This window comes from Topomyia yanbarensis, chromosome 3, assembly GCF_030247195.1.
Source record: "Topomyia yanbarensis strain Yona2022 chromosome 3, ASM3024719v1, whole genome shotgun sequence".
Taxonomy (NCBI): Eukaryota; Metazoa; Arthropoda; class Insecta; order Diptera; family Culicidae; genus Topomyia; species Topomyia yanbarensis.
In genome coordinates, this window is record NC_080672.1 from 276,643,000 (window position 1) to 276,668,373 (window position 25,374).

A 25,374-nucleotide genomic window follows, 5' to 3' on the forward strand; every position below is an offset into this window, starting at 1 on the left:
ACCATCTTTGATTCCCGCGGATACTGAGTAGGTGTAATTACCACGGGTCCACCACCCCGTTTTGGCCCTTCATACAGCGGTATGCTGAATGCAGAATGGTAACGAAATTTGAGCGTACTATTAAGTGGAGCCGCATGCACAGCGGGACTCAAGCTAGGATGGTGGCTACTCACATACATACAGAAAAAATAGTCTTATGGCAGTCGCAGATGATTTTTGACGAATTTAAAAGACAAGCATATTGGTTATTCTGCATTATATTTAAGGACCTTCCAAATGTTCTTTCTTTCGCGTCGAAATATAAAGTTCAAATGAACTTTTATGCCTGAAAATCTATGTCAAATAAAAATTTGGGCGATATTTACTATGATTTTTATCAAGTGATTGTGTATCACTTGAAACTACCTATTGCCTACATTTTATTTCGGACTGAGAATTTCAATGTTCAACTCCTTTCTTAGTTCGTCGATATTCTGCTCCCATCGTTTTTCCCAATAAATACACATTATCGGTTTCACTCGTTGCCCCATCTGTAGTGCCCAGGGCAAATAGTACTTTAAATAGTTTTGGCGTTGCCTGAAAGCATAGGCATAATTCTAGTAAAAATGTTACCAACCCTGGCATGATGCTTACTTTGGTCTTAAACGGAACGCCCCGAAGACTGCGCCCCCGTAGCACATAGGCAGGCCAGTATTGATTGCTTCTACCCATTTGATGGCTACCTCTCCAAGCATGTTAGTCGGCATATCGAACACGGTATGCACCAAGTCGTGAACTTCCCGGTACCGTGTCATGACATATGCGAGGTCGGGATTTTCTATAAAACGAACTTCCATTCGAGAATCTGGTGTTATTTCCTGAAAGTGGTGAACAAGTTAGTACTTTTCATCCAATCTACAGTATAACTCTTTGTAGGTAACTCACGTGTTTTTCGAGAAAATTGACATAGTGGAAACCAAAGCTGGTCTCTGGAAGCTTTTTCAGTGCCTCCAGGTCTACAGTCTTAGTATTAATACGAGGTTTTTCTATCAACACCAGACGACCTTCTTCCGACGACAGCATTTGTTGATGCATGCTCTCCAGGGCCGAAACACCGGTTGTTTCGCCCAAACATGCTATCATGTCGTGTCTACAAACGAACGAAACGAAGAAACGCTTGCTAAGTTCGGTAAAGATAATTCATCGTTTATTTTGGCAATATACCTTCTAGGATTTACAAGGGCGGCTATCGAACTGCCTGCACTGAGTATGATTCTTTGAGCATCGGTTAGTTTGATTTGATTTCTCAGAAATTCCTTCGTGAATTCGTCCGTGGGGATTGTTTGTTGAATTTCGGTGATGTTTGGTGAGGCCTGTGCATTTTCAATTTTTGTGGACGCACATCGATTAAAAATTTGGTATAGTGGAACCCAACGAGCGTTGAATGGCCTTAACATTGTTTCTGATTTATCTGTAATACTGTGTTTAATTTTTTTTTCAAAATATTAAATATATTTCATATAGTAATTATTACTAAGAGACGATCACACCTAAAATTATTTCATGTAAGTATAATTAAAACTTCTAGTCCAAAGTTCAGAAACACTTACGAGAAACAAATTCACGAAATTTGCATTTGGTTTCGTTATTGTAGAGGAAAAGGCATATTAGACAAAATAAACCGTGATGATACGACTCTAACTGTGGCTCGTGCTTGCTTACATCATGTTAATCGCATTGACCTTGAATGAAATCAGTATGTGTGCATTTAAATAAACGGTCGCGTTTTTTCAGGTAAACACAATTTAGTCAAAGTGTTTGATGATGTTGTATGATACGTGCTGTGTTGAGACAAAATAGTTTGGGATACTGTATTTACTATCCGGTCTGTTTCAAACCAGACATGAAGGTTTTTTGGCGTTAGAAAACATTCCGTATAGTTTGTCGCGATGGTTTTAACTTTCTTCTGAAAACGGCCTTAATCTTCTATACTAAATGCCCCAGTTCGACAAATTGTGGCTTTGTAGGATAAGCCCATTTTGACCCTTTTAAGAGCGTTTCGCGCTAGTACGATTATTTGCTCTTGCATTTTAAAGACTTTCGATTCACATGGCCGTCGTTTTTCGGAGCCATTGTTGCTAAACTTTTTCTTGAGAAAGACAAAAAGGGGTTGTTTATGTATCTTAACAATACACAAATCGATTTTTTTCATGCATTTTATTCTCGGAAACCCGCTTGTGGTGTCTGTAGAGCACCATAACTTTAAACAGCTATAACTGTTGGCAGGACCTCTTGTCACCACTCTACTTCATAGACTCTCCAACTGACAGCTGTCAGTGTGGCAGACGCCTTCGCAGGTAGTGGTGACCGGAGATGACGCCGAGGCTGTCATCGATAGTTAGTTTGTACTAAGGCAAGCATGCAACGAAAGTTGCTTGAAGCATTTTATATTAGTTAAGTTAATAAAGTATTTTATACATTCATCGTCATTTGTGTCTCGTCATAATTACACCGCTCCAATATCACAACAGTGGCGACGAGTCGGTTGTAAAATTTGTGCCGGGAAGTCATCCAGATAATAAGAAGTTCAACGAATCAGTCAAGAGCGGAAAATTTTGCACATGGCAACCAACGGAGGAACAGTTCCTGTACCAGGTGCTGGGAGCCAGCAGCCGCAGCAGACCAGTCTCTCGGAAGCGGTTGTAACCATCCACACCAACCAACAGGCACTTATGACAAAAATGTCACAGCAGTTGGCCGCCACGCAGGAAGCCATCAAGAACCTGTCTCGTGATGAGGTTATATTGGATTCCCTTTCAAGCAACATGGCGGAATTCACATATGACAAAGACAATGGGCACACGTTCGACGCATGGTTTTCCTTGGTTATACTGATCTTTTTGACAAAGATGCTGGAAAACTGGATGACGCTGCAAAGGTACGACTTTTGCTACGAAAAATGAGCCCACAAGACCACGAGCGTTACAACAGCTTCATTCTACCAAAGCTTGCTCGTGAGTACACCTTCGTTGAAACCGTCGAGAAGTTGAAAGCGCTGTTTGGTGCCACAGTGTCCACTTTTCGCAGGCGTTACAATTGCCTCCAGACAACCAAGAAGGCAATTGTAACGCCTGCGAAAAGGAGCCTACTCGTGCAAGGTAAACAAATCCTGTGTTGACTTTAAACTTTCGGAGCTGACAGAGGAGCAGTTTAAATGCCTCATTTACGTCTGCGGTCTCAAATCAAACAAGGAGGCAGAGATCCGGATGCGGCTCATCAATAAACTCAACGAAACAGCAGATACCTTCAGTAAGTCGTTGAGCAGTGCAACAACCTTGTGAACTTAAAGCAGGATACCGTGCTGGTGGAGAACCCGTCCACAGTTAATTATGTGACACACAAGCGATCGTCGAATCAAACGCACCAATTAACCAGTGCTAGCAGCGATCGTGAGCAGCCACGGACTCCTTGCTGGTCGTGCGGCGGAATGCATTTCAAAAAGGACTGCCGATTTCGAGACCACTTTTGCAGAGATTGCGGTGAACAAGGTCATCGTGAGGGCTATTGCTCCTGTTTTTAGTCGAAACCGTCGGTCAGAACATCTTTCAAAAAGCTGCCGACAAGAGAAAAAGAAGCAACGCGAGCAGTCAGCAAAAACAGTGACAGTGCAGAAAGTCAGCCAAGGTCGGAAATTCGTTGGTGTGCAGTTGAACAACGTGCCTCTCCGACTGCAACTGGATACTGAGTCCGATATATCCATCATCTCGCATAAGTCGTGGATTCGGATCGGTCGTCCACTGGTTAAACCCGCATTTTGCCGGGCCAAAACGGCATCTGGGGAGCCGCTGAAACTCGTCTCGGAGCTGCAATGCAAAATTACCTTCAATGACGTCACCAGAGAGGGTAAGTTTTTTGTCGCTGCTCCTAATGTCAACCTCAACATTTTAGGCATTGACATGATGGACCTGTTTGATTTGTGGAATCAACCAATTACGTCATTCTGCAATCACATCGGCACTCCAAAGACGCAAGGTATAGAAGAACTACAGGATCGGTTTCTCAATGTTTTTACTCACCGAATGGGTCTGTGCAACAAGACTCCAGTGCAGCGCGTGCTCAAGGGAAACCCCAAACCAGTGTTTCGTCCAAAACGACTGGTTGTCTACAGTATGGAGAGCGTCATAGAAGACGAACTAAACCGGTTGGAAAGCTTTGGGATAATAAAGAAGGTCGACTTTTCGGACTGGGCGGCACCCATTGTCGTCGTGCGAAAACCGAATGGAACTGTTCGGATCTGCGCGGATTTTTCGACTAGTCTAAATGCGGTACTTGAGCCGAACAATTACCCTCTGCCCCTGCCGGAAGACATTTTTACCAAGATGGCCAACTGTCGAATTTTCAGTCACATCGATTTATCCGATGCTTACCTCCAAGTACAAGTGGACTAAGCTAGCCAACCGCTTCTCACAATCAACACACACCGAGGCCTATTCCAGTATACCCGGCTATCACCTGGTATCAAAGCAGCGCCGGGGGCCTTTCAACAGTTGATGGACGCAATGCTTGCTGGACTTGAGTGCACTACTGGTTATTTCGATGACATTTTGGTGGGAGGCCGTACGGAAGAGGAACATCAACACAACCTGCAGCTTGTTCTTGAACGCTTGCAAGATTACGGTTTCACTGTGCGCATCGAAAAATGTTCCTTCAATATGCGCCAGGTTAAGTACCTGGGCCAAATTCTCGATGCTAACGGTATACTACCGGATCCAGAGAAAATAGCAGCGATTGTTAACATGCCGCCTCCGCACGACATCTCAACATTGCGTGCGTACCTAGGTGCTGTGAACTATTACGGCAAGTACGTCAAGGGAATGCGCACGCTCTGACAGCCCATGGATCAATTGCTCAAGGCAGGTACAAAGTTAGTGTGGTCGTCAGAGTGTCAGAAATCATTCGATCGATTCTGTGAACTTCTCCAGTCACCGTTATTGCTGACGCACTACAACCCCAAGTTGGAAATCATCGTGTTGGCTGATGCGTCAAACGTCGGGCTGGGCGCCCGTATCGCACATAAGTTTCCCGATGGATCCGTAAATGCTATTTGTCACGTGTCCCGCAGCCTGACAGCTGCTGAAAGCAACTACAGTCAAATCGAGAAGGAAGGATTAGCGCTGGTATTTGCAGTGACGCGATTCCATAGGATGATCTTCGGTCGTCGGTTCACTCTGGAGACCGATCACAAACCGCTTTTAGCAATCTTCGGATCAAAAAAGGGCATCCCCGTCTACACAGCCAACCGTCTACAGCGATGGGCCCTAACGCTACTGCTATACGATTTTACCATCTGCTACACACAGAAAAAAAATGTTGGTAAAAATAAGAGTTTTTCACTCTTAGCAAAAAACAACCAACGCATACTCTTAATTTAAAAATGAAACTTTTGTTTAGAGTACTATTCTTCATTTGCCTAAAAGGAAAACTTTTACTTTTATTATTATTCTTGGTTAATTTAAAAGTTTTACTTTCAACCTAATAGTTGGCGTTAGTTGTTTTTTGCTAAGAGCGGAACACTCTTACTTTTACCAATATTTTTTTCTGTGTGTACGTGCACACGGATAGTTTTGGCCATGCTGACGTACTATCACGGCTTATGAATCGTCACGTGCGGCCAGACGAGGAATTTGTAATTGCCACTCTCGAACTGGAACAAAGTATTCAAAGTAGTCAATGAAGGATGGCCCTCAAAGAAGACGAGTATTACTGATCGTGAAGTACAACAATTCTATCTGCGACGAGATGGACTGTCCGTCGTGGCTGGATGTCTCATGTATGGTGAGAGATTGGTAGTGCCACCCTGTTCCAGAAGACGCGTACTCCAGCAATTACATACGGGTCACCCGGGAGTCGAGCGCATGCGGTCGATTGCACGGCAGTACGTGTATTGGCCAGACATAGATGATGAGGTTGCTAAAATCGTCCGATCCTGTAACGAATGTGCCACCGTAGCCAGGTGCGATCGGAAGACGAATTTGGAATCCTGGCCAGCGCCGGAAAAACCATGGCAGCGGCTGCATCTCGACTACGCAGGGCCAATCGATGGGCAGTATTATCTCATTCTGGTTGATTCGTACTCGAAATGGCCAGAAATCGTGCGCACCAAGGATATCACCACAACAGCAACGTTGCGCATTCTTCGAGGAATCTTCGCCAGACACGCACAGCCGGAAACGCTGGTTACGGACAACGGACCTCAGTTAACTAGCGACCAATTCGAAACTTTCTGCGATAGCAACGGTATCACCCACCTAAAGACAGCACCTTTTCATCCGCAGTCAAACGGATTGGCGGAGAGATTTGTCAACACGTTTAACTTCTCTGCTATCGTTCAACGCCGTGTCGCAATGCACCCGGTGGGAAATCTCCCGCGGAACATATCTTTGGTAGACCAGTGCGCACATCGTTAGAGTTATTACGTCCGCCAACTCCATCGCATAAGATCCAGAATTCTGGTCAAGAAAAACAGTTCAATCGGAAGCACGGAACCAAGGAACGGAACTACAACTTGCAAGATCTGGTCTGGGTCAAGGTTTATCGGAACAACAAATGGAGCTGGCAATCAGGAACAGTGATCGAGCGAATAGGTAGTGTCATGTATAACATCTGGCTGCCATCGAAACATGATCTCATCCGATCACACTGCAACCAAATGAGGACTCGACACGAAGCTGAGCATGAGGCACAAACAGCAGAAGTAGTGAAAAGTCCACAAGTGCCACTAGCTATCCTCTTGGACGGTTGTGGTCTGAAGAGCGTAACACCCGAGTCGGAAACCGAAACACCTTTCGTCTTGCCGACCGAACTTATGGAGGACTTGCAATGTCCCAGTCAACGTCGATGCACACGTACACCTCGTAACAACCCACAGCAAGAATCGATTCATACTCGCCAGTCTTCCAGACTTCGAAGACCGCCAGTGAAGTATGAACCATATCACCTTTACTAAAGGGGGGGAGGTGTTGGCAAAACCTCTTGTCACCACTCTACTTCATAGACTCTCCAACTGACAGCCTGTTTCAGAAGACGTCAGTGTGACAGACTCCTTCGCAGGTAGTGGTGACCGGAGATGACGCCGAGGCTGTCATCGATAGTTAGTTTGTGGTAAGGCGAGCGCAAGCATGCAACGAAAGATGCTTGAAGCATTTTATATTAGTTAAGTTAATAAATTATTTTATACATTCATCGTCATTTGTGTCTCGTCATAATTACACAGCTCCAATATCACAACAATAACAAGTAAGCTTGATAACTGGAGCTTTTGCGAGAACTGGGAGAGAGGAAGTGTTAGACATAACGCTTTGCTCTGAAAGAGTTCCGAATGAGCTGGGAAAATGGCAAGTTGCAAAGGAAACTGAACCGTCTCTATCGGATCATAACTATACATTTTTCGATTATCTTAATGTCACCCTAAATGTGGTAAAATATTGTAATACTAATTCTACAAACTGGGACCTATTTTTGGAAAACTTGACGACTAAATTTTATGGATATTTTCCAACAATTAGACAACTAGACGACTTGGATGACGTTGTGGATACGAAGAAGCTAGCCCACTTCGTTCTGGTAAATAGACTAGGGAAATCCCTTGGCGGAGGGCTGAGCTTGAAAGAATGAAGAAGGATATGAGAAGAGCTTGGAACCGACGCCAGCATGATGACCTTCGATACCACTTGCTCATGCTGTAAACATGAAGGATTTATATGAATCAATGGCTTTGTTACTGAATATGATAGATTACAATCAATTTTTGATTTGATGACTCTCATTTCCACCCAGACTATTTGAGGAGCATTGTTTGGGAATAACAATTGATCCAGTCCAAGCGAGAATTTCGCCTGAGAACCAGCATTACGGGCCACGACCATCTTTACCGTAACTTGGGATACGAGAAAGGAAGTGTTGATGTGTAACTTACGTAACGGAAGGCCCCGACTCAGTGACACTCCTATAAGTACCATGGATTGGGTAGTGGGTGGGTTATTAGTCTGGATTCGCCTCAAGCAAGCGATGCGGCTGAGAATATATGTTTGTGCATAAAAAGATTTAATAGTTTATTGACTGTAGGATACGCAAATGTTCTAGATGTAAAGGCGTTTAAATGCTGGGTAACTGTTTATCGAGAGCTTGTTTCATCGAAATCAACTAGAACTCCGGACAGCCGGCTGTCAGGAGTGTTGCCGAAAAAATAAAATGGATCATAAACAATGAGTTTAAAAGTGGTATTGTGGACCATTCATAAATTATGTCACGCAAAGGTTGCCAAATACTATCTAACTTTCTCTCATATTACCACGCTCTTTATCATCCCCTTTGTTTAGGAGCACAATACTGCCGCTGCACACAAAAGTTTCCATGTTCTATGGAATTTTCTATATACATAGTACAATCCTGCGTAAAACTACCGATTGCGTTAAAACACACGACGTGCTCCCCATCCCATTTATGTCACTATTTGTCATAGCTCTTTCCCCTAATAGCGTGCAGAATTTATAAATGGTCCTTTATAGGTATTATCACAAGCATATTGAGATCCCTTACTTAAAATTTTCAACCTCGTTCGAGTAAACGTTACGATACAACAATGACGACGCGAAACAGAAAAAATATCCATGATGCGTTCCTAAACGATATTAATATCATGCACGAATCAAACACATTCCGTCTCAAAATAGTACGTACTTATTCTTAGCTCAGTATAATTGACTGACCATTTAATGGGCTAAAAGTAAACCATTAAATATGATAATAAAACATTTGTTACTCGTACTGAAATGATCGCTGCAAATTAGTCATTGGTTTTAAATTGTTCTAGCGAATTGTCAAGTCTCAACCCTCATACATAATTCAAAAGTCATCATTCACTCAGGCAAGATCATGCGTATTCCCCTGCGCATTAAAGACCCAGAGGCTTCTTTCCTAGTTAGTCAAATAAACACTAAATAAACAAATAAATTAGTTTGCTCAGTCTAGAGAAATGTCAACTCGATTGGCATCAACCCGCGGATACGTGTTCCCTTACATTGCCATCAAATCAAATAACATTTAAAATTACATACGACAAAATATGTGAAATTCATTTTATAACGAAATGAAGACTGCTTAATTATTTGTATTAAAAAAAGATCGGAAAAAATTAGTTGCATAACAAAGGTGGTTTATTTTCAATGATAGCACTGCTGATGAATCACTTTATAAAAATAGGCGATAAGAGACGCGGAAGAAAACAGCTGACCACCGTCTGAATAATACTTCCAACATTGCACATAAAACTAGGAGTTTTTAAAAATTTTGTGAAAGCGTTGCAGGAAGATGGACCTGTATTCCAATACCTGAAATCTATATTTCCAAACATATCAGAAGTCAAGATAAGAGATAAGCTGTTTCCTTGGGACCCCATATTAAAAAAAAATCAGAGCCAACAAACTTTTTCTACAATTTCTACACCGGATGAATTAGAAGTTTGGAAATCGTTTCAACGTATTGTCACAAACTTTTTAGGTAACTTCAGAAACCCAGATTATGTGGAAATTATCGACGATTTGCTAAACAATTATGAAAAATTGGATAAGTTTTCTAAATTTGCAATTTACAATCTGGCTAATTTCACATTCTCTTATATATCATTGGATATAGGTGTGAACATGTCTTTGAAGATCGATTTTCTCCATTCCCATTTGGATTTTCCCCGAAAGCCTTATGCGTAGAAGTTATGCGAAAGGTAAACGTTTTCACCAGCAAATGAAGGTCATGGAACGACGTTGCCAAGGCTTCTGAGATGAAGAAATAATAAGTTGCTGGTTTCTTGTTAGGCAAGAAAAATAGAACAAGAAACATCAAAGACTATGTGGTTCGAATCATTTTTCAATTAAGTTTAAATTAAAATATTTTCGAAATACGTAAAAAATGTACTTTCTAATTAGGAACTCCAAGTAGACGACTTCAGCGTTTTCGCCAAATCGCTTATGAATCATATAAATCTTAACCAATTTGTGATACATTGTTTGGTTTTGAACATGCTTAAAGCTTCTTATAAAATTCAAATTTTGATTTTGTTCGAACTTATTTAAAATCTTAAAAAAATCTTGATTTTTGTAAAAAACGAAAAAGTAAAGAAAACATAAACCCGTAAATAGCATCAAATCCTGGAATCGTTGTAAAACGACTATTAAGAGGACAGAAAGCAAAATTATTTGCATTTTATTTGGCATTTAAATTTAATTTTAAATTGATTGATGAGTTCAGAAATTTTGTAAACTAGAGTAATTCAACAAATATGTTCTATTTTGCACACTCTACCAAAATCAAAGTGTTAACAAATGAAAACTAAAAACACCGCCAACTAGAACTAGCCCCGGTCTCCTCTACTGTTGTAAAATTCTGTTCGGGTAAGACGATGTACAGCCCTAGACAGTAGTCAACACGGATACGAAAAACTACCCAAAGTTGAGCTATTTTGACTCAATCTCGGGGTATCGTGGAATAAGGTAAAATTAGGTAAACCGGGTTGAAGGTAGTTTCCCTTTAACCACGGCAAAAATCACAGCTCATTGATAGTTTTTTATACTCAACCTAGAGTTAAATATACTTAAATTCAAGTTGAATGTGCCTAATTTTGAGTATACCTCAAACAACTCAAAAGTACCTTATTTCACGGAAGACCTCGACTAAGTCGAATCTCTTGCTTTGTTTTTGACAACATTAATAAGTGCAAAAGCGATGCAAAACTCAAAAGTACCTAAATTTAAGTTAAAAGAACTTATGCTGTGGCTTGTTTTATTTTCCGTGCACATATGATAAAAGCAAATTTTCGAAGTTCTTCAGGCGATTAGCTGAAATAATTGTCCCCTGAATTGACGAGAGACACAAGAAAACGTTTCTCTTACTGTGGAGTGAATTTCAGAAATAAAAATATATGGTGACTATTTTCGCACTATAAATAGTACCGCCAACTTGCCCCGTGTGCGTTACCGCCAGCTTATCCCAACCGCATATTTTATAAAAAAGGATTTAAAAAATAACTTTTGGATATGAATAGGTATAAAATCTATATGGACGCTGAAAGCTCTTATCACGTACTATCACAAAAATATAATCGTTCGGGGAATAGATAGAAAATCACCTTAAATAACACAAAATGTTTAAAATTAAGAAAATTTACAAAACACAATATCGCCCACAGCTTCTACAAAACATAAAGTTTCGCAACAAGAACACATGGGATAATGCGTTTCACATTACTTGAGATACACAACGAGTGACAGCGCTTTATGTCTAATAGAAATGGAGAAAAGGGGGTTCCGCCAACTTACCGCAACCGCCAACTATCCCCGGGCTCCCCTAATTAACAAATTAACTAGTTACTCCGTAATGGGTGCAAAGTAGGCTGATTACCCTACTTACATGGTAACCGTTGCGAGTTTTACTCCAACAAACATCTGTTCGGCAAGAATTATTTTATTGCTGAGAAAGACAAATATGTACAGATATCAACGAAAGGTTGTGCAAATCGAATTTGTTTACATTCCTATGTTGCTATTATAGGGTCGTTTTTTTCACACAAACCTAATTTCTAAACCAGGTTTAAAAGTTTAGCGATGATAAAGACACCAGCCCTTAGTGTCTTTGTTGACATATTTCTTTTGTCGAACGATTCCGCCGATCAACGATCCCATCAACTTTTCGGATACACATAACGATCTCAATATAGGTACAAAAGCCTAACCAGCAATATTTCAAAAGCCAATTTTACGTTTCATTTTATCGTTAGGCTTCGCTTGAACGACGCGTTGTAATTTAGCTGAGCTAGCTCCCCGCTTTCGAATGTGACGTTCTTGACCTTGAACTTGGGGCTCCATGAGAAATCAGGTATTTGTACTAGCGACAAGACGTCGTGACTTGATATGCGTACATATATGAAAAGCGGGTGTTAGGTACTAAGAATGTTCATAAAATGAAATAAACAAAACAATATACTTCGATCGCTGTCATGCCACAAAAATATACAGATGAAATAAAAGTAAAGCCTTGGTGGGGTAAACAGGTCTAATACAAAATTGATGATTTAGGGGAACGGTACCTAAGACGTACACATTAAGGTTAAATAGCAAACACAACTCATCCATGGATGCATTGCTCGCAAATTGCACGTAAACCGTGATTTGAGATCATGTTACATCAATATAAGACCTTATAAAATTTCAAACAGAAATATGATTAAAATGGTTACGAAAAAGAGGCCCAAAATCGTCATTTCAAAAGTGGTATGGGAAAGATGGACACCTGGGTTGGGTATGATGGACATGCAGCATTGGCAAAGATGAACATAGCATAAGGGCAGAGTGAGACGCTTCTCGATCAATAAATCTTGTTTTCTGTCAGTACATCACATTGTGGCGATAACAAAAAATAGCCCAAGGGTATGCAATTTGACGGCATTCTGCTTTGTATTGGCGTAAGAAATATGTCCATCTTTCCCTACCCTACTGTGTCCGTCATACCCAACATGAGACAAATTTAAAAAGTAAAATGTGTATATATTCGGAATGATTATGTAAAGTATGCGTTTTTTGCCAATATCCAGTACCTCATGCCCACTTAGAGATATTTCCGGAGATCATCGATTTTCAGGTTTTAATCGTTATTTTCTACTATCAAAAAAATATATCGAATAAACAAATTGCTTTGCTCGTATATCTTATATTTCCCATACTTGCTGTATCTTTCAGAAGCATGTGGAATCTTTTAGAAATGTTACCGTAACATTACATTTTTATTTAGTTTTGCAGTTTGTGAAAAACGCAAGGTGTCCGTCTTACCCACAGTGTCCGTATTAGCCGACTTTCCCCAATCATTTCCAAAAATATACAATAGTTATATTTCAACGTTAAACACTATTATCTGCGCATCAACCACTCTAATTTTTTGCCACATTAGTTAGAAGTTAGTTCCTGCTTAATTTTATGTTAAAACATCTTAATACAAGTATTATTACACATTTTTCAAAGATGCTAAAATTCTAGTTTCTTCTTTCACCTAGAGCAAAATACCCCAGTGTACAGTGTATTAGACCCAACAACAAAAGGATAGTATGTCCCACAGCAATCAGTGAGTATACCCCACAACAACGAGGTTATATGCCCCAATCGAATTATTGAAATTTTTTGTCTTGCTGAAAAAGGTCACACATTGTATGAAACCTCGATTTATTTTAACAAATCAGTATTACTGTTATTTAAAATACAAAATTACCTAAATAGTTACTTTCTAGTTTTTTTCGCGAGTTGTCCTACTGGAGCTGTAGAGCTAGGTTCTCGGAAGGGCTCCCCGTTAGAATCACAAACTACGATTTGCAGACGAGACAGGCAATGTCGCCCACTAAACACTGCTTTAGGCCAATTGTAGCGGGCCGTGATTCTGAATGTGATATTCATTGTACGGTTCAGGTATGTGCGGGCGGAGGGACTCGCGATCGCGTGTATCATCGCGAAGAGCTCGAGCATTTGTACGTTAACGTGTTCGATCGCGTGTGCGTTTGTATGTCGCGTGTGCTAACGTGTATGTTCACGTGTATAAATTCTATTTTACAACCGAGTGCCTTTCACATATTCGCGTGTGTTCTTGGATAATCGCGCGCGGACCGTGAATCTAATACTTTATTTTAGGTGTACAGCTAAGATGCTAAAAAAGAGTGAGATCTTCCATATCACTAGAGTTCCCGCTGATGTCGCCATGGAACGTGTTGTCTAGTGGATATGAGCTTTATTTTTTGACTGGTCCTACTGAATGTATGGACCAGGGCTTGGATTGTGAAGCTCTTCTCATGCGTAAATGAGAACCTATGCCTGACGCAAACAGCTAAACGTGAGAAAGCTGAGTACTTGAATGAACTTACCCTCCCGGCGAGAGGAAACCCATGCATCTCTCTTGCATCGAATCTGCGCTGTCCGATGACACTCTTCATGAATACACTTGCACGTTGAACTGGTATACGACGAATGCTTCATTATCGTTAGTTTATAATGAGAATGAGGCATGCTGCTTCACGCCTTACTACACGGGATGAAGCAAACATTTTTGTACCACTTTGACTGGTGAAAATACGGGAATGAAAAGCGTTCGTCACTTATCATTTACGTACAAGAGCAGTATTTTGTCGCGTCCGGGCGTTACACGAAGCGGTAGAAGCATTGGACCTTCGGCATTGGTGGCATTACCCGCGCATAGACAAACCGTTTACGAACTCAGATGCCACATTTACACCTGCCTCCCCGCTAAGTGCAAAGGCCATCGTGCGCTCGCCATCACGCTTTCGATCCGAAATCTTGCATAGGGCATTTGTAGAAAATATAATGAATAAAGGAACCTGGTGCCGGTGCCATTAAGAACGTGGGGGTGGTTGAGTCCCTCTCGATTTCTCAGAAAAATGGTAAGATTTTTTGACTGTCGTAGATATTCGTGGAAGCGCCATTTTGAAACATTAATTTTTACATTCTACAGTTTTTTTTTAGTAAGGAGATACATGTTTAATTTTTTTGCTATGCTCAAAACAAAAATTAATGGCAAAATCGTGATTAAAGTATCAAATAAAAGTGAAAAAATAACATGTGTTATGGAAAGCTCAAAGTTCCTATTTTATGAAATGATTTTTGTTTTGGGTGAAAACGCAGATATTTTCAAAACGCTTACCACTTTTATGCTAGATGAGCGTACGAAGCTTCAACGGCTCGCATCGGCGCACTCGATTGCACGCCACAGCAAAGATAATGCACAATGCTCAAATCGGCAGCAACTTTTTAACACATTTTTTTTTTGCTTTTTAAGGAGTTTCTCCAATAAAGATATATAAGTCAACATGATTCCATTACAAACAAAATTAAAAAATGATGGTCTGAATTGCCTCCTAGGGAGGTCCGAATTAATCCTACATCGTAAAAGGATGGAAAAAACGTACAGTTTTGCAAGTCGTCGCCTAGCGCTGCCATGGAGTGGTACAAATCAATTTTTTGGCTCCGAAATGTAGCTGAGGTTTCAAACTAACAGTTAGAACCTTTGACCAATAAACACATCTATCCACCTGAAAGGACGATTTGATTAGGTAAGTCCGAATAGCCCCGGGTTCCCCTACGGATCGGCGAGATTTTTTTCAAATAATGAGTTTATATTATTTAGAGAAAATATGTAATGCGTATTTGAATTACCAATACAATGAAAACCCAATTTTATCAAACCCCAATTTACTCCCGACTTTGTCAGCCTAATGAAAAGGCGTTTGATGGACTTTAGCAAACGAACCAAGTCAAATCCGAGTAAATCCTTTCGAGCACTTTTTTTTATCATAAATATACAAAATAGGCAAAAACAAAAACATTTTTTTTTTAAATTTTGCGCAGGGAAACTCCCTTTAGGAAATTCCTACTAAATAATAAGAAAGGATAATGAGACCATGTTTAGGGACTAAAGAAAAAATATTTTAACAGCTTTGGGCTATTAAAAAGGAAGAAAAAATATGTACCGATTTTGTCAATTTCCCCATAACGTGCACCAGGGGGCTGGCTGATAAAAACGGGTCACTGTAAACATTCATTGTGTAACATAATCTGTTCTAGCATTTGAACCAGATGCGCAGAAAAAAATATGTAAAATATAGCTTATTATGCTTTATATCCACGAAAAAACAAATTCATAGGATTCTTTTAAAAAAAAAAAATTATTTAATTTATTTTAAAGTTGAATAAATGAATTATTTTGTACGTTGAGAGAGTTCGTGCAAAGAGCTTGAGAATCTAGAAAGGTTTTAATGGCTATACGATTCAATCCTAGATAGTTGAATTGTCGATTGAAATTACACTGTCAGATAAATGGTAAACAAACGTTAGAGATGGCGAATCTCTAACGAGGGATTCAGCTTTTTTAGATTTGGTGCTCGGAGAGATTGAGTTATGTTAGAGCAGTTTCAGTTTTGATTTGTTTTCCAAAAGTTGCGAAGCTAATCTATAAAGATTCTTGGTAGTAAAGCCAAAAGTAAATAATTTGACATACATTTTAGTCTTCATAGAACATGCATCAATCGTTTTTTGTTAAATTTGGGAAAATCTAACTCAATTTTTAAAATCTGGCATAATGAAAGGTTTGTCATTTTAAGCATAAGCATAAGAGATCACCCGTAGTTGCTACTCCGTTATTGGCCAGAACCAAATTTGGTTGCAAAATGTTCATTGGAACAACATGCTTGGGAATAACATGATGAGCCACATTGTACAATCTATATTGATCCCTGCATGCTGATCAATACCGACGCCGGCCACGTCCTTAATGAAGGTTTGTCATTTTGTCTAGAAATTGCAAACAAGGGGCCATACACTAATTACGTAAGGGAATATGGAGGGAGGGGGAGTTTCAAAATATCTTACGAATTCTTATCTAAGGGGGAGGGATGGTTTGTCCTTTCTTACGTAATATCATAAAACAAGTATGAAAAATGAAATCAATAAGAAAAATATTATTTTCATAAGAAAAGGGTACTATTTGTTATTTCTGCCATGAACATGTATATTACACAAAACGAGCATATATTGTACTTCATGGTCAAGGAAGGGCGGACCTCTAATTAAAGTATTTTCCGGAAGGATATGATTCCTAAATTAATCACCTTTCATAGAATGTTTCCAGTTCGGTATAATGACCTAATTCGGCCTAATGAACCATTCGGCGTAATTGCCCATTCGGCCTAAATGCCCATTCGGCCTAATGGTCCATTCGGCCTAAAGGTCCATTCGGCCTAATGAATAGTTCGGCCAAATGGCTTTGGGGCCATTCATAAATTACGTAGCTAGATCGTTACGTAACATGTGCTCACCGAAGAAAAAAAAATTTTTTTTCTGGAAATTTGTTGCATAATATGGGAAGGGGGATGGAGAAAATGACAATTTGTTACATGGGGGGAGTCAATTCTGGGCAATTTTTGCGTTACGTAATTTATGAATGGTACCTTTCGGCCTAGTGACCACTTCAGCCTAATGGCATTCGGCCGAACGACTTTCGGCCTACCGGCTTTCGGCCTAATGATCCAGCACCCACTGAAATTTATTAAATGATTTTGGTTATTAATCGAATAAGATATATCTAACCTAAAGATTGCTTACCAAAGCTTATTAGTCAAAGTGGAAAATTCGGGATTTGATAGATTAATATTCATTGGCGAATTGTACGCTCTTGAAAAAAGTTACATTTTCAATATCACCGACAACCGTCCGATTGGTTCAATAGATATTGCTCCGTTATAATGTACACCATGAAACAATTTTGTTTTTAAAACGCTCTCGGAGATCCACGGTCACTTACTCAATTTGAAATAGTTTGCAATGAAAATTAATGAACATATTGCATAAATGTTGCATTAAAATATGTAAATTGTCTGAACATCTTAGCACTCTGAATCGCCAGAAAAAGCATACTTTAAGTCCTATCTCATTCCTCCCCCTACTACAACTATAACAATTGAGACTTCAATTGTAATCAGCGACCTAAAATTACCCGATATTACCCAAGTAAAGTTATACATACAGGTTCAAAATCAGGGATAAAATCGCTTGCGAAATGTACCCCTTGCGAATAACAATCTGATGGATGTTTTCTGTTAGACCATCGTAATCTCATGAAAATGGGAGAGAACTGAGCTGTATAGTAGGCCTCTCTTATCGGCAAAAAATTTCTCTGAATGATGTTGCTTCATGGCTCAATAGCGCCTGCGAAGCATTGCACAGCAGATGACTTCAAAGGAATATATATTCATTCATGAAGGTAAAAAATAGCCGAATACAGACTACACACGATGGATGGTTTTGAGAGCAGTGGTAAGCATGCATACACTCGTGAGTGTTTGAGAAAATGAACTATGCCTGCTTCTATTCAGTGCTTCGATTTCCAAGCCCTGGTATGGACCTAAGTTTTTAGGACCGAGAGTAATGTTTTTTTTATTTTTTTTTATTTTTTTTTATTTTGATTATAGAGGTTTTAACCTTAGGGTCATTCGCCTCTTTGTCGGGTTAGAGAAATCTCTTTAGAAAGATCTCTAACCCTATGTGCGGGGTTGGGAATTGAACCCAGGTGAGCTGCGTACAGAGTAATGGTTTTCGAACTCGACCGATTCATGAGCGCGCGAAAACGGACGTTTGTAGGTTCGTGTTTGAGACAGCGTTTGAAACTTCGTCGTTCTCCTTATTACCATGGTGTTATCAAGTTTGCACGATCGCGAACGTAGGTGTGCGTTGTTAATCGCGAAGGGCTTAAGCGTTCGTATGTTAACGTGTTTGTCACGTGTGCTCGCGTTCATGTGACTTCGCGTGTACAAGACTGGATTTTGTAACCGTGTGGCCATTCATATATACGCGTGCATTCTTGGTTGGTCACGCGGAACTTCATTCTGATAGTTAGTTTTCGGTATACAATTCACATTCTAATAGGGAATAAGTTACCTCATATAACTAGAGTCCTCGGTCATGTCGTCATGTAACGTGGTGTCCAATGGATATGAGAGCTTTCTTTTTTTAATTGATCTAATTAAAGCCATAGACCTAGTCTGCTGATATCAAGGATAGAAACATCCGGAAGTGACCGATTCATGATCGTGCGATCGCGGGAGTTTTTAGGTGCATGACTGAGACCACGTTTGAAAATTTATAGGAGCTGAGACATTCACTTTATTACCGGGATGTTATCTTGTTTACGAGATCGCAGGTACAGGTGCCGTGGATGGTTGCGAAGGGCTCAAGCATTTGTATATTAAAGTATTTTTCACGTGTATGTGACTTCGCGTGTATAATTTCGATTTTATAATGATGTAGTTTGTATTCTTGTTTGATCGCGCGCAAACCGTGAGTCTGATGCTTAATTTTTAGTGTATGGTACAGATGGTAGCAGAGAGTCCGTTTCATATATACTTTATCACTAGAGTTCCAGGTCATGTCACCATGGAACGTGTTGTTTAGTGAATATGAGCGTCACTTTTTTGATTGGCTCAACTAGAGACATTACTCCGGACTGCTAGGACCGCGGTAAGGCTTCCGGGCGTGATCGTTTCATGATCGCGCGAGTGGTGGGTTAATGTTTGAGACCGCTTTTGGAAGTTTAAAGATGCTACGTTTACTTAACTACCGGGGTGTTTTCATGTAGGCGAAATAGCGGGCGTAAGTATGTGTGGATTATTGCAATTGCATAATCGCGTTTGTGGCCAGGTTTGTTTTATCGCGAAGGCCCCGCGCGTTTGCACACATATGAGTATAGATAGCGTATAGTAGAGATATACTAATAAAAGGAATCATAACATGCCGAATAAAGAAAAAAAGATGTAAAGAGCTAGATTAGAAGTGTATAAATTGACCGATACTATTTTGGTATACGTGAATAATAGAAGGCAAACTAATAGATGTGCAAAAGTACAGACTAATGAAGTGGAATAGAAAAACACATGTAACATGCAGTCAAACTCGTCTAAATGCAGCAAAAGCTGTGTATTTACCATTAACGACAATTGCATGTACTTTCATCATGCTATACTGGCCGGGAATGGATGACTCACGTGCGTCGGTAAATTCATTGTAGCCTAATTTGTCCAATCCGACTTTCCCGAATGAATAGAACCAAATGCACAAATTGATCGCCAAAAGTATTAGCCACTATTCTATCTTATACGCTAGTTCTGCATCCATTCCCTGACCCAACGGCCACAAATACTCAGACGAACACATACATAGATAGACATACGACTAGCACATGACAATTGTACACTAGTACGAAAAACTATGATTATTACAAAGCAACAACTAATAGGTTTCTACTTAGGTATTTATTAAATTAATTTAATTAGTATATGCACGATGACGAATTCGACCGATAAATGGACACACAATGATTCCCACTGTGAGCCCCGTTCACGAATACCGCCATCAAATTGTGGAACAATGATTGCAAACACGGCACACAGCAAAAATCAATGCATGTCGACCCGCCAGTCGGCCACATCACCGCGCACAGACCAGTGGTTGAGCGTTTGTATGCGCTGGTGCAGAGAATGAAGAAACATAGAACATAAAAATGGCGCATAAGCCATCTCGGTCTCCTCGATGCACCACTATCGAGGCGTAATGCAATGACCATCTTAAAGCAGTTGTTCTTTAGCGCTGATGCACGCAATATGCCTGATGACGTTTACAATACCGGCAAACCCCTCAACCTTGGGGAGGGATTTATGAATAGTCTCTTAATACAATAAAATATGCATTGAGTGAGTTTAAGAAAGAAGGTATATATAGACTGTTATAAAACAATGGTTCGACAACATGGCATGCCATTGCCTACATGCGATAAAGTTGTTGAAAATTTCACTTCGCAAAACGAAGCAATGGAATGCGTCTTAATTTTCCAGGTAATTTAAATGGTGAAAAATGCGGTTGAATAGATCTATTCCTTCCTACCTGGTCATACAATACAAAACTCTAGGCACGTTTTGCACATATCAATGACAGATTACTACTAGCCTGAACTGTGTTCGGATTATGGGATGCTATGCATAAAACAGCTCGCAGTCCTGTTTTGGACACTTGTTTACGCATAGAAATTTTGCTTCCTATTTCTACTTGATACCACATGGACTTTTTAAAGGTTTAAAGGTTTAGTCCAGAACATTTTACGGATTTTCTGCATAAATAGACTTTCCATATTCGATTTACTAGTGCCATCCCGGATTGATATGTTCCGTCGGCGCTTACATTCCTTGAATTCTCGAATATCCATTATTGGAGTAAAGGTTTAGTAATAATTTTAAAGATTTAAAGTGATTTTAAGGTTTGTCGGCCTTCTCAAAATAAGTTTATTGTGCAGTGGGAGGGGAATGTTATCCGAGAAAGTGGTACGTTCTAGGAAACGGTTTTTCAAAGTGATTTCGGGAGTTTTCCAAAGAATAGAATTCCAGGAAATGACGTACAACCCGCGGAAGGATAAACGAATCAAATAAAATACCTTCATAGTACTCACGAAAATCACATGAGTGTCGCAGAAAAATTTCTCTATTTGTCGTACGTTAACCAGTGAATTTCAAAGCTGTATTCCACAGTCCGGCAAAGTTAATTTATTTAATAATTGAAACTGGTCCCGGGTAGTAATAATTAGTACATATTATTCATGCCTCTAAATTCTTATTCAATAGCCGTATTATTTTAAATTCCACTTACCATTCTGCAAATTAGTCGTTCAGTTCACCAAGGCGATTTCTTTCGCTTCTCTTCATATTCATAATACATGGCATTTTCTGACTTCTTTCAGCCGGATGGCTTAGTTCTGCTAGTAACTTTAATAAGCAATATATTTCCAATCGTTAAAATCAAACTAGCAAATAATCGTTGAGATTAAATCGTTTTTCATAAAACTACTTAGTAACTGAATCATTGGAGTTGTTCACTCCGGCTAAATTTGCACACGGTAGGTATATCTAGCGCAAACAAACAAAACACTTTACTCAGACACAACATCGAACCGTGCATTACTTTGGTTTGCTCTCGTCGTAGTCGTCTTGGTTGTTGTAAGCCTATGTCACACGTTTCAGGTTCAACAAGGCCGAAATCTTCAACATTCGCAGCTAATCCGTCACACGTTGTCGATGCGGCTCGCTGAGGGCAGCAATGTTTTTCGATCGGAAGATTGACTGCCAGCACTCGAGCTTGCTGCTCCTGAGGAACTCTTTTTCCTAAACGTGACGTATGTGTACAGCAGCGAGCCTGCCACGCTTATGTTGATTCCGATGGAATTAAGCCAGGAGAACAAGTAGTCACCTCCGATAAACATACCAATGTAGGTCACACTGATGTTTTTTAGACAACCAACAATAGTTGTCGTTAGGGCCGAGTTGTACTGAGTGCAGAGAATCGTACTGTAGGTCAGAACAAAGCCCATCACACAGGAAAGGAGGAATTGTATGGCAAACAATGGGTCATCCCACGACTCGAACTGCCACGCTTTGTCTAAGTCTCCGCAAAGCCATGTGCCAATGAACGCTGGGAGGAACATGAAAAGGGAATTGTAGTACATTAGGCCGTACTTTCCCATATCAGCCGTGTCCAATTTTTTCTTCATGTACACCCCGTTGGCTGCAGTCAGACTGTTGGTAACCATCACAAATAGATATCCGTGCAGGTTGAAACTGAGGTCATCACTTGCTGCTAGTAAGGCTCCTCCAACCATAGCGTAAACGCTAACTTGAACTGCAGTTGTTGGTCGAACGCCAAGAATTCGCAGTTCCAGAATCATGGTCATCAGGATAGAGAATCGCCGAAGAGCGGCGAACATGGGCAAACTTAGGGCTTGTGTTCCACCTAGTCCGAACATCATGTTTCCCAGATAAATCAATGGCAGAGGGAAGATTCTACGTGGAATGTCCCGATTCAAATCCGGAAATTTTACTATATTGAAATGTTTCCCCAGAAACAAAACAATTATACTCGCCGCAAGTTGCCCCAAGCTGAGCACCAAGAACGATGGAAATCGATACGATGTAAGGACCGTTTTATTAACTACGGTGATCAGGAATGAAGCTGTTCCGTAGAAAACGGCACTGGTAAGTTTCATCAGCTGGGTAACACCATCGTTACTGTTTCCGGGAGATTCGTTTACTCCCATCTTACTTTTCCGTTCCGTTCGGTGTTATCTTGTTTTCAGCACTGTTAGTACTTAGTGCTAATACTTATCTTCAACTCCAAAAAAATCACTTCACATCTGATAAAGCGTAATTACAACTTCCAACAGCAGCAAACTTCTGGTATGTTTCACTGATCTTTTTATTTGTCGTATCGAAGGTTTGGTTTTTAGTTCTTGCTGTTTATTTCGTTTCAATTTTAACATTATTTCTCAGATAACTAAGTCTTAAATCCGTGACAAAACAAATTAGTTTCAAGCAAACAGTGCTTACGACTGTTCTACTTACTTTACATATAGGCACACATTCATTTAACTTTACCTCCAGTCTTCAATTAATCGGATTTTGTAGAACACATCATAACATTTTTCACGGCACAACCTAACGCGAAACAGAGATCTCTGCTCAGATAGTACATAACATCACTTCGACTTTGACGTTTGATAGGGTACGTCATAACTTTCGTGAGTCAGCGCAAGGCAAAAGGATGGCAGAGAAAGACGATCTCTTATCCCGGCCTAGAAACACACACGTATATGTAGGCAGGCAGCTGAGGATAGTACTAAATGGATTGCACACTGATTTAACTTATTCAATCGCTGCATTGGTCTTTCCCCGCTGTCGATCAAGCGCTGGAGACTGCTACTATTTGATTTGTACCATTTGTTTCAATATCAGATATTGGAAAAAATCCAGAATGAACAGGAGGGTACATCTTGTACAGGAAAATCCGGAGGCAAGAAGTTGGTACTGGCAGAAACCTATTATTGCACTACCGAATTGGAAAAAAAGATTTACTAACACCATCAAACATGACGAAACGAGCGAAGTTCATGGCACGAGAGCTTGAACCGGCTACAGTACCATCATGATATTGAATGAGCTGAATTCGCAGCGATTACATTCCGTACCAATGGTTTATTGTACGTAGCGGTACTGCATGGTTGTACTATTTTGTTGATGATAGTACATTTGGGCTAATCTTAAAACACTTAGTAGTATGAAAACTGATGATTAATACCAAATCATTTTTTTAGCGAGCGGATAGTTTTCAACGCACTGTTACAGGATTTAGTAAAATTCAATCAGATTTTGTTTACATTCCATCATCAGCGCACCTACACTTGTGCGTCTCTGCTGGGAAAATAACCGGCGAAAAACACTATGCACACAGAATCAATACATAATAATGTATTATTTAATTACCGCATTGAACTTAAGACCATTGAACGGAAAAAAGAGACCAAATCGATGACTTCAATGCATTTTCACATTAGTCACTACAAATAATATACATCTAATATTTCCGCAATGATAATCAAACAGTATAGTGAGTGTCAGCAGTAAATTCAAATACTAACCTTAATGTTCTTTAGAAACTAACTAAAATCTGAGTGCATAAGGAGAGTGACGACACTGTCAAAATTGGAACAATTATTATTTGTCAGTGTCATTCCAAACGAGTCAAATTCATGTATTTTGACAGGTCGTTTGTTCGTTTGGAATTTCACTGACGGATAATCATGACAGTTGTCTTCACTCTCCTTACATACACTCTGACTAAAATATAAAACAATTACTGTGAACATATTTTGATGGGGTAACATGGCGTTTGTTTTGACTTTTGTTGTCTACACTGAGAAACAAAAATATGCATACACGCAGAATATTATTTATGCATCGATAGCATACTAAGTCTTTTCTATCTGCCTAACTATGCATATTTTTGTTTCTCTGTGTAGTTAGCATACTTTCTATTCCTGTCTCTTTTCTTCTGCTGTGATTTTTATGCATTTTCATACATATACTATACTATAGTTACTATATTCATAGTTAGGCGGAGACACTGTGCGGAGCCAATTGAACATGTCAAATGCCGGAGCCAATCGAACATGACGTCACATAACATGTTCTTTTCGGATGTTTATGGAAAAGGTATAGTGATTATGGTTATTAATTATTTTACTTTTTCCTTGTGTTTTCGAACGTAGAAAAAAGAAAATGAACAAAAAAAAATCTGCAACACCAAGTCATGTATGAAATTACATCATATCATCGGATTCGTGCATGTAAAGTTCTTGCTGACGACATCAACAATGAAACTATTATCGAAGACTACACATTAAAAAGACTAATATCTTTTTCCTTTCCCCATACAAACTAGGAGCGACAAAGGTTACAGCGCCTCTACTGGAGGAAGGTAGGAAGCTTAATGTAAAAGTGTATATGTGTGTGTGCATTACTATGGGAAGTACTACCTTTACCTGCAAGTGGCGTTGCTGTTACTGTCTCCAGATTCAGGACAGAGTTGCCAGTCTTCTTGATATGCAGTCTTCGCTATTATGCTAGAGCTTGAACATTTGCATGGGATGCCAGTGTTTTTTTCCTGGAATAAGCGCTGCCAGTTTTTCGGCTTTTGTGTCCGCCTAACTATGAATATAGTAACTATAATACTATACTGAGGAAAAAAATATAGTATCACTGACCGGGCATTTCTGGTTCATTTAACTATTCGTCAAACTAGTAGTTTCGACCATGAGTTTGAGCTTGAGCTGGCTGCTACTCCGTTATCGATCTGGACTAGCTGAAGTTGCACAGAGAATAAGTAGATAATTATGCTTGGGAGTAGCGAAACATCTTTCAATGTGCAA

At 39.9% G+C, this 25,374-nt stretch overlaps 1 protein-coding gene across 1 annotated transcript; it reads right to left on the reverse strand.

The window, feature by feature from the left end:
* Nucleotides 1-11: 11 nt before the first annotated feature.
* LOC131687946 (uncharacterized) lies at nt 12-24,071 on the reverse strand. Its single transcript, XM_058972046.1, has 8 exons — nt 23,930-24,071; nt 21,685-23,495; nt 1,590-1,701; nt 1,514-1,529; nt 1,204-1,458; nt 925-1,129; nt 634-857; nt 12-576 (listed from the first exon to the last, which is right to left on the reverse strand). The coding sequence occupies exons 2-8, from the start codon at nt 22,705-22,707 to the stop codon at nt 420-422; spliced, it is 1,992 nt and encodes a 663-aa protein (XP_058828029.1). The 5' UTR covers nt 22,708-23,495; nt 23,930-24,071; the 3' UTR covers nt 12-419.
* Nucleotides 24,072-25,374: the final 1,303 nt, after the last annotated feature.